Source organism: Alligator sinensis, unplaced genomic scaffold (assembly GCF_000455745.1).
Source record: "Alligator sinensis unplaced genomic scaffold, ASM45574v1 scaffold479_1, whole genome shotgun sequence".
Taxonomy (NCBI): Eukaryota; Metazoa; Chordata; order Crocodylia; family Alligatoridae; genus Alligator; species Alligator sinensis.
Genome location: NW_005842324.1, coordinates 161,692 through 171,724, shown reverse-complemented (window position 1 = coordinate 171,724; position 10,033 = coordinate 161,692). Strand labels below are relative to the sequence as shown.

Here is a 10,033-nt window from a genome sequence, read left to right as displayed (position 1 = left end):
TGGGATCCTGCCCATCAGTTTTCTGAGTGAGTCAAAGTTTGCTTTTTTTGAAGTATAGTTCTTATTCTGCTACTCTCTATCCTTCCTTCCCTTAGGACCCTGAACTCAATCCTCTCATGGTTGTTGATACCAAGTTGCCAGCCACTACTACATACCCTACCATATTTCCCTGTTTGTGAGCAGCAGATCAAGAGGGACATGGCTCCTAGTTGACCTCCCCAACACTTGCATCATGGTTGCTGCTGCTGAGGTTGCTATCCACTTCTGTTTCCCCGCCATTCTTGATTAGCTTTGGAGAGACTTTAATCAAACCATGCCCTTTGACATCATAGTGGGAGACAAAATGTCCCCAAGTTCAAGAAATATTCAAAAAATTTAAATAAATAAAAAAAATCTTCCAAAGAAAAATCCTGGGAATTAGCCCTTTAAATTCCTAGTCAATATCATTATAAAATTAAAAAAAAATCTCTACCCTTTTAGTCGGTAAGTGAACCAACAACAAACAGAATGAATTTATAGAAAAATAAAGTATGCAGATATTTTCATAGATTTTTAAAATTACTAGGGAAAGGTCAAGTACATAGCTTTAATACATACACAAACAAGAAAAATACAAAACACCTAAAATAAGCCATATCTGTATAACACTTTATTAAAAATACATATTTTCTGGTTTACATAAAAAGAATCCACATTCTAATTAAACATTACTGAAACTCAGAATGGAATTCTACCTGGAAAAATACAGATTTTCATAAACAAAGAGAAATACAGCACAGCACTTGACTCATTCTTACTTAAGACAAGATCTTTAGCTCATATTAACATCTTTTATTAGAGGGCTGTGCCATGCTTTTATTAACTAAACAAGCAACATAATATTTTTAATATATAGCCTTGACCAAAACCCTAATCTGAGTCCATGAAACACTGGGATCCATGAGTTCCATGGCTCAGGCCCATCTCAGATTTTTCGAAATGTACAATTTTCAGAGCTACATTATATCAGCTTAGCAGCAACTAATACTAGTAAGGAATTTAGTGCACAACGCAAAACAGTTGGCAAAAACAGAAAAGCCCCAATGTAAAAATATAAATATATAGATCAAAACACCAGATGCATTTGCTTTCAACTGACAATCTTCCATACAATTTTCTTCTTTTCCCTTGACATCTCTCACTTGGAAGGTGCTGACTACTTCCAGAGCATGTGCAACACCTTTTAAAGTTAATGGAAGTTGAAGACATTAAGCATCTCTCCAAAATGCTTCACATATTGCAAATTCAGGCTCCAAAAAACAGAAGAGACACTGGCCAGGGCTGTGGAATATTTACTGGAAAACTCAGAGTAAGGCATACAAAATGCAGGAAGAAGATGGGGGAAAGGGGCCCGTGGTCAGTCTCCTTTGCTTTAATGCCCAAAGCAAGCTGGTAGCAGCATACACAGCTGAAGCAAATGGCAACACTGTCTGTAGCAGAATAATGAATATGACATCAAACATTGCTCCTCCTTGAAAAATGATCATATAGGAGTGGTCCCATGTTTTTGTGTGTGTATTATGATGCCATCTAGTGTGTTGCAGTTAAGGGCACAAACAATCTATTTTCTAATTCTCTGCCCTGCAAACCTAGCCTTAAGTCGAAGAATTATGGCAGTGTCACTCATCTCCATGTACTGTCATTAGAAATGAAATTCACACAAGGGCACAGCTTGTCTTGCACAGTCTATAACTACCACATGGAGAAGGAAAGATCCCAGTCTGGCTCCCAGATCCCAGAAAGAATTTGTGGGACAAAAAATAAGAAGCCTCTTTTCTTTTAAATTGTCAACAGAGCAAACTTACTAAGGACATGATGAAACAAGCACTCACTGAACATTTTGGTGCCACTAACACACTGCCACTTTTCAGACTGGAACCGCATCTTAAACATAATCTGAATCCATCGAAAATGTTTGCGCAGACAATATTATTCTGTAGTGTAGGGTCAAGATTTTTAAAAGTGAATGGAGATGTCCAATTTTGAGAAACTCTTGTTTAGGGAGTGGGAAAAGTTCAGCTCTTTAAGAAAAGTCAAATCCCTTGAAGGAATCTTAAGTTGGGAACCAATAATTACTGGTTGCTTCTGAAAATCGTGGCCTATTGGGCTGTGTATGATGCTCATAGGTGATTGGGGCACTTACTGTAGGGAAAATGGAAGCTTTCTGATGACAGTGCACGTCTTCAAATGTGAGTTGGCAAGAAAAAGGCAGCCTAGAAAACAATGCTCATTCAAAAATAGTTGAATAGGGAAAAGCTGAGGAGTAAGGCTGAAGATGTGAAGGCTTTATATGTAAAACAATAAGCGACAGCCTGAAAAGCCCAACCACCGCTGCTTAAAGCTTTCCATTAACATCACTTTTGCAAGTACGTAAGTTCATTTTCATTAATATATACATAAGACATCTAACATGATGAATCTCTCTCCAGCGTTATAGCCCACTTCTCAAAGAGGCCTGGTGATAGCATATGTACAGTGCAGTACAACAAAACAGTATTGAACAGTCCACAAATATGTTTGCGTTTTACACACTGCACTTTGGAATCTGGATGACATTCTTTCCCAGGATAGAATGATGCTTTAAAACAGTTCTCGTTTTAGGCTTGTTCTGCTTAATGATGGCTTTAAAATACAATATTCAAGTTTCTAAACAGTATGCTTACTTACAAGTGGTGTTTAAATTATATCATAAACAAGAAAGACCTTACAAGGCTAACAACTTACCAAAATCCATGCAGAATGAGAATTCCCTGAAAAGGAGCAAGGAAAAAAAAATCACAACCTCTTATGCCTAAAGAGTGATCCCAGGTCAAAGGACATGCAACTCTTAGTTGAACTGATTTTTTAAAATCAAGTTCTCCTTTGAAATTAAAGGGTAATTTGACACAAATTCCATAGTTTAGGTTCATAAGCAGGTGGTTTTTGTGTACACCTAATGGGAAAAAAAACCAAACACTGCTACTAAATTGAATTAGTTTGTCAAATGCTGTTTTTGGAGATCACATCCCAGAACACATGTACATGTGAGACTTCATGGCCCTTTTCCTAACCACCTTTCTGCTCCAAGTAGCAGATCATGTTGTTTGAAATTGTGTAATTTTATTCCCTGAGCCTGCAATGAGAAGTGCCAAGCTGGACCCCTGTCTTTTGATGGGCAGTGCATGGGTGCAAGGGTATAGTCAGCACGGTCCTTGTTACGGAATCAGGGCCTTGTGATAGATTGTATCAGCAAAGAGGTCCAGAAAGCCCTTTGGTTTGAATTAGGAGGAGGAAAATTAGATATGCAAAGAGGCCTATATAAAAGAAGACAGGGTAAATAGCAAGTTGGTACAGCACTAGCAGCAGTCAGTTTTGTCAGTAGTAAATTTAGGGAAGGGACTGGTCAGAAACGGTAAAAAGTAAACAGGCTTTTAATAGCATGGACCTGATTCTCTACTGCCTTGATTCTTGAATAGTAGCATGTTATCCCTGCTTTGTCCAGGTATAAGCATCTAAAAACACAGTGCAAGACAGTGAAAAATCAAGTCTGCAACTCCCAAGGTTTGAGGGAGCATGAATGTCTGACTTGCAAAACAATCTTTCATTTAAGAGGTGTGTGTCACAACGGGAATGTCAATCTCAATGGCAGACAGCCGAGATCGAGCTGAGTAGGGTTGAGAGGCATAGCTGTGCATGCTGGGTGCATGGGAATAGAGGGGCTGCCAGAAAGGGGAAGGTAAACTTTTGCATGCACAGTACCACAGGAATAAAAGAACTGAAGTGAAAAACAGGCCGCCTGCACTGGCAATGGCAATAAACACTGAGATATCAAAAGTGAAAACTGGCTCATATATTTTGTTCAGGTAGTTGTTATAAAATATGACCCAAATGGATGGTGTGAGGCACACGGCACAGGCAAGCAGGAACAAGAGGCCGGCCACAAGGTGGCAGCCTGCACTATTGACAAGGCATTTGGCCAATTTGATGTTTGGCACGCTGGTTACAAAGGCTGTGTTACACATGCCAACCAAACACAGAAAGAGAGCTGAAACTGCAGTGAGCATGCTAAGCGGCAGGGCAAACTGTAGCACCCGCAAATCTAGCTGATCAACCGCTGTGTACCACTGTGGGTCATATATCACACAGTCCCTGCTCCCATCGAAGCGTGCGCACTTGATCCAGAGTCCGGTGTACACAGTCACATTCTTCTCATTCTTGTTGAACGTGTACAGTCTCATTTGTCTCCAGTTCGGGAGTAAAACTGCAGCAAGGAGTCCTGCTACAGAAGCTGTTCCGCTGAGGAAGGCCAGCACTGTGGCTGCATGGACATCCCGGCATCCCATGTTTGTCCCCAGATGACAATCCCTGAGAGAGAGAAAAGGTTCAACGACAAGTGGACTTTCAAAGCAGAGCAGAAGAGAAAACTTCAGTGCCTAATTCAATATGGTTTTGCACTTTGAATCATCCCTTACTTTAGCACAGCACAAGTAAAAAGCAAGCACAAAGTTTTTTTGTTTTTGTTTTTAAATGCGCACATTATGTACAGGCGGAAGCACTAACTCAAGGTCCCAGGCCACAGAGAATCAAACCCTAATGCACTATTTTCAATTAGTTTTAAAGTCAGTAAGTACTAACATTTCTTCCTTAATCCTCACTCCAAGCAGCAGCAGCCCAGGGTAACATTTGCAATCTTTTTTTGAAGTCCTGTTAAAGAATGATTAAAACATTTTGAGTTTACCAGTTGATAGGTACACAACTTGAGATCCTTTCCAGAAGGCAGGGTGGACAATACGCATCCCATGGCTCACAGAACCACCACAATTCTTTAATAAACCATTTTATTAAACAAAGGAGTTGGAAAAGCAAAACAGTAAGAGTCCTACGCCCTTGTTACAGGGCAATTCATTAATCTGTGCACATGCTTGTGTTTCTGATCGTTTCCTACTTGCAACCTTGTTAAACACCCTAATAAAGTATCCCATTATAGGAAGCCCTCTGGCAGAAAGCAGTCCTCAATAAAGCCCAGGAGACATAGTGACAACATGCCTGCTTAAGGTATTTCAAGATAGATGCTCCAAGATAACCGAAATCACTGTACTCTAGAAGACTTCTCACTGACAGTCAATAGGAAGTAGATTCCAAAGTCATTTCAGCACCTCTGAAAATTATATCTATTCTTTTTAATCACTTTTTGCACACCTGTCTGGGGGCACAAAAATAATATTAAGTCTTGAGATCCTAATAACAAAATGCTTGTCATTACTTGACAAAATATTGCCAGCACATCAGAGCAGACTCGATTAATTGAGCACCACAGCATCTTGTATGTCAGCATCCCTGTGCTTCAAAATGGCGATGGGGGCACTTGAACTAAAGCTCAAGCCCCCATACCATTCAGAAGCACACGGACACCGACTGGAGCAGGGGCCTGGGATGAGCTTTAGTTCAAGCACCCCCACCACCAGTTTGAAGCTCAGGGATGCTGATACGTGAGACACTATGGTGCTTTAATTAGAGAGGCTCTTAGAGCCACTCTAATGAGAGCCACCCCCATCCCACCCCCAGAGCATGTGTAAAAGTGTGCTTTCTGCCTAAGGCTACCCCTCCATTTCCAGTTGTTTGTTAAAAATGTCCAAAATAAAAATTAAACATTTTTGTTACAAGTCAAACACACACTATTCAAGCTGAAAGGAAAATATTTCATTTTTCATTTAAATGAGAAATGGAACCCCCCCCAACATTATGTAAATGCATGTATTAATAAACTGCAGTTTAATTTTTCAGTTCAGCAAGCCAAACTGAAAAGGTCTGTTATTCACACAACCCTACAGTTCTTGACTGGGAAAACAGTCTACGTATCTGTTTTTTAACCTTTTTTCCCTCTTCATAGTATAGTCAAACCAATCTGAGATAAGGAAATAACTTCCTTAATTCTCCAGGTACCACTTCACTCCTCCATTCTGTTCAGTATAGTAGGCATCTTGGATCACACACAGTAGACATTTATTCTATCCAGAAAGTACTGTTAGGTTGGATGTGGCTTGAATTGCTGATACTACTTAACAGGTTAGTTACCTTCATAAGAAGAAATAATAAATACTCACCAATAGTATATCCAAATGAGAGAAAATCTGGCAACTCTTAGCAGAAAAGTTCTATTGGATCTAGAAAAGAGAATATTATGAGAAAAAGTCAATGTTATGTTTAATTTCATGCAATTCCAGTTATAGCATTAACAGAATAATTCAGAAGTGACTGAAGTGGAATAAGGGGAGTTCCTATTCTACATCAAACACAGCAGTAACAGGCCAAGCTCATTACTGTCCTGTAATTTGCCTATATTTCTATATAAAACCAAACCAAACCCAACCCAACCCAAAAATACCCTAAACGCTCCCGTTCCCAGAGATTCTCTCTCCAGGACCATTCCACCTTTACTTAATTCCCTCTAGGTGCAAAGAGTATTCAGCTCCCACCCTGATACTGAGTCACGTCAATGTAAGAAAGCTGTACTGCTATGGAAACTCTCAGATATCACCAGAGCTGTTCAGATCCTTTATGTTTATCACCAGGAACGTAGGATAAAGGATATTTCAAGTTAACTCTTGGTGACCAGGCTGAACGCAGTCATGCAGAAGCAAAAATTGTTGTAGATCACAAACAACTTAAAAGAACAATTTTGTCATTATTTGAGGGATTTTATTCTTCCAAATCCATGACATTTCTCTGAGTTAATGGTTGGGAAGAGAAAAGGAAACTGTTCTCTTTCTTTTAGGTTTCGTGTTAAAATGCCCTTGAAATAATAAGGATAACAAGTCCGTAGAAACAAGATGCTTTGGGGCAGCATGTAGAAACCATTGGCTAGAATATAGATTATGCCACTGTTCTGTTCTTCAGTTCTCCAATGTTTTCACTTAAAGACTGCACTGGAAGAGAAATAGCTTTTTCTGGACCCCTTTTCTCCCACTACACCCATTGCCCTGGTCCCGCATATTTTAATTCTCAGAACAACTCTGCAGATCACATTTGAAGAACTATTGTTGTACTGGAGAAAACATCAAAACTGCAAGTGTTTGTGGCCACGTCATGCTGTTAACCCAAAGATTTTTTTCATGAAAAAATGAATATGGTAATGGTATCTATAAACATATGCTTTATGTACATTTAATATTACTTTTATGTTCAGTTTCCCTAAACTAAGAACTTTTACCATAGCTCCTGAACCCAACTGACTCTATGCTCACAAACAGAGCCTCCTACTAAACCACAAGCTGCCAAGGTGAGAACGAGGCCACTGACCACCTCTTTTGGCTCTGCCCCTATGCCAAGGAAGCGTGAGAAAAGGTAAGCCAGCTCCTTGAGGAAGTGACAGGAGTCAGGCTGATGACAAGGGAGGAGGCGCTATACAGGCACCTGACTAAACATCAGAGGTCCCAGACAACCCACCTCGACCAGTTTGTATCATGCATCAGGAGGGCCCTGTGGCAATGCAGGAACCTCCTGATGTACAGTCACACTAAGCTTGAGCAAACGGACTGCGTTAAAATGTTTCAGATCAAACTCCACTCCTACTACCGAAAAGTGGTGGGAGAGGATGCAGCCAATTCCACCTGGAAAAGGGACACATGGCACAGGCTGTTCACAATCCTCCTGGGAAGGGAAGTGGACAGGGAAAATGAAGGGGACAATGACACAACTAGACCTGGAGACAACGAGGAGGACAACAACAGGATCAGAAGCAACAGAAGTGACAATGACATCAACAGTGACAAGGACAGAGAATGATCTGAGAAGGGAAACCCCAAATCAGGGTTTGGACTAAGGGACTGTTTGGGCTGGGAAGGGCAGAGGGTGGGTGCAGGTGGGCGCAGGGGAGCGAGTGCGGTTATTGTAACGGGTGCGCAGGTTTCTTAAGGTAGTTTAAAAAAAAAAAGTGTGATGGAAGTCTATGATAGAGGATGCATATATATAAATATATAGATATATTTTAATTTAAAAAGTCTGTTAATGTGCACTTCTGTTATTCAATCTTAGGTTTTATTTAAGCAAAAAAGAAAGCCGATTTCAGAGTTGAAGGCCCTCCTATATGAACAAGTTTCCATCCTGCCCCAGACACAAAAATCAAGAAACAGTTCAAGGGTCATATTTGATTTAGCTGCTAGGCTAAAAAAATAAAAATAAATTAAGACTCCACAAGGGAGAGAAAGACACAGTAGCTTGTACCATATTAAGTAGTCGAGGCAGTCACTGTTGGACTGAACAACATTGATCCTGAACAACTAAAGATCCCAGCTGCTTAGGAACTAGTTTTAAGTTGTAGCGAAGACAACTGTTTCTTCATGTGTCTGGATAGCCGTGCATTCTATTCACTGTGATGTTGGACCCCTTCACATCCCCTTCTTTAGTATCTGACCCACAAATCTCTAAGCAGTGATGTGCAACCTTTTTAGATTCAAGGCACCCCTCCATAATTTTGTGAATTGAGAATCAACCTATTTCAAAAACTAATTTTATTTCAGTGCTTGCCTCCTTTCAGAGGGGCCAGGCAGGTATAGCCTGAGCCTGTCCTTATCTGCTTATCTTCTTTCACTTCCCTTATTTCCTCACACTTTCTGTGACAACCTTCAAAGCATCTCACTGCATCCCTCGCACCCTGGTTGAGGATCAGCGAAGCTAAGAGCACTCCAAAAATCAGATTTTCTCTGGCCTTATATTTTAAAGATCCAGGATCCATAGTAGGGGGAAAAAAACCCTCAACAGAGCTTGCCAGATATTTGGTAAAATTATTTATTTGATATATTTAGTTAAAAAAGGTCAATATTATTTGAACATCTATCCAGTGGAATGAACGATGGTAAAAGCAAAAAAAACCCCAACAAACCAAGAATGTATTTAGTGCCAAACACCATTTTTAAGATGCATTATTTAGTGAGGAGTATGTAACCAGCTCTATCCCCAATATTCAGTCACCCCCTGCATGACTTTCGGGTGCTGAATAACTTGTGTACGCAATGTGCATTCAGCCACAATGCTAGAAAGTGGAGAAGGAAAAAATAACCTGCCAACCCAAACCCCCACTATATGAGGCTTGCAAAAGCCAGTCAAATTCACCACTACAGAACTCTTCTTTCTATCTTTCAGGGATACAGGTTGTAGCCATATTGGTCTACAGGCAAAAGGAATCAGAACTCATGGTAGAGATGATATCTTTTATTAGACCAACTAGATATTTGCAAAAAAAATTCTTTATTTGCAAACTTTTGGGCGCACACCCACTCTCTCTTCCTCAGGCATAGGAGAATGCAAAGATTGTAGTTTCTCTTAGGGGGAAATTTCACACATCTAGTTGGTCTAATAAAAGAAATCACATCTTCTGGAAGGGCTGGATGTTTTTAAATCTGCGGGCCCTGATGCCCTCCACCCACGGGTGTTGAGAGAGCTGGCGGGGGTCATTGCTGTGCCCTTGGCCCGGCTGTACGAGTGATCATGGTCCACGGGCCAGGTGCCCGGAGCTTGGAAACTAGCTAATGTGGTCCCCATTTATAAGAAAGGGAGAAAGGAGGACCCAGGAAACTATAGGCCCATAAGCCTCACATCGGTCTTGGGGAAAATCCTTGAAAAAATTATCAAGGATCACATCTGTGAGGGGCCAGCAGGGAAGATCATGCCCAGGGGAAATCAACACGGGTTCATCAAAGGCAGGTCCTGCCAGACCAACCTGATGGCCTTTTATGACCAGGTAACTAAATCCCTGGATGATGGTGTCGCTGTGGATGTAGTCTTTCTGGACTTTGAGAAGGCCTTTGACACTGTCTCTCACCCCATTCTCATTAATAAATTGAGCGACTGTGGCATTGCTGCCTACACAGTTGGATGGGTCAGAAATTGGCTGATGGGGCGCACCCAGAGAGTGGTGGTGGACGGGTCGTACTCGCCTGGGGGGGGATGTGAATAGTGAGGTCCCCCAGGGCTCGGTCCTAGGGCCTACACTGTTCAACATCTTCATCAGTGACTT

General features: G+C 41.0%; 1 protein-coding gene across 2 annotated transcripts in view; it reads right to left on the bottom strand.

Annotated features, from left to right (window-relative positions):
• Window positions 1-577: 577 nt before the first annotated feature.
• CLDN12 (claudin 12) overlaps window positions 578-10,033 on the bottom strand; it is an 11,129-nt gene continuing 1,673 nt past the window's right edge. The window contains exons 2-4 of one of the 2 annotated variants that reach the window (XM_025210000.1): window positions 6,123-6,182; window positions 4,654-4,722; window positions 578-4,383 (exon numbers count right to left, since the gene is read on the bottom strand). In XM_025210000.1, coding sequence (XP_025065785.1) covers window positions 3,624-4,383; window positions 4,654-4,655 — 762 coding nt within the window. In that variant the 5' untranslated portion in view covers window positions 4,656-4,722; window positions 6,123-6,182 and the 3' untranslated portion in view covers window positions 578-3,623. The remainder of the gene's footprint in view (window positions 4,384-4,653; window positions 4,723-6,122; window positions 6,183-10,033) is intronic. The other variant, XM_006028565.3, reaches the window with a different exon arrangement.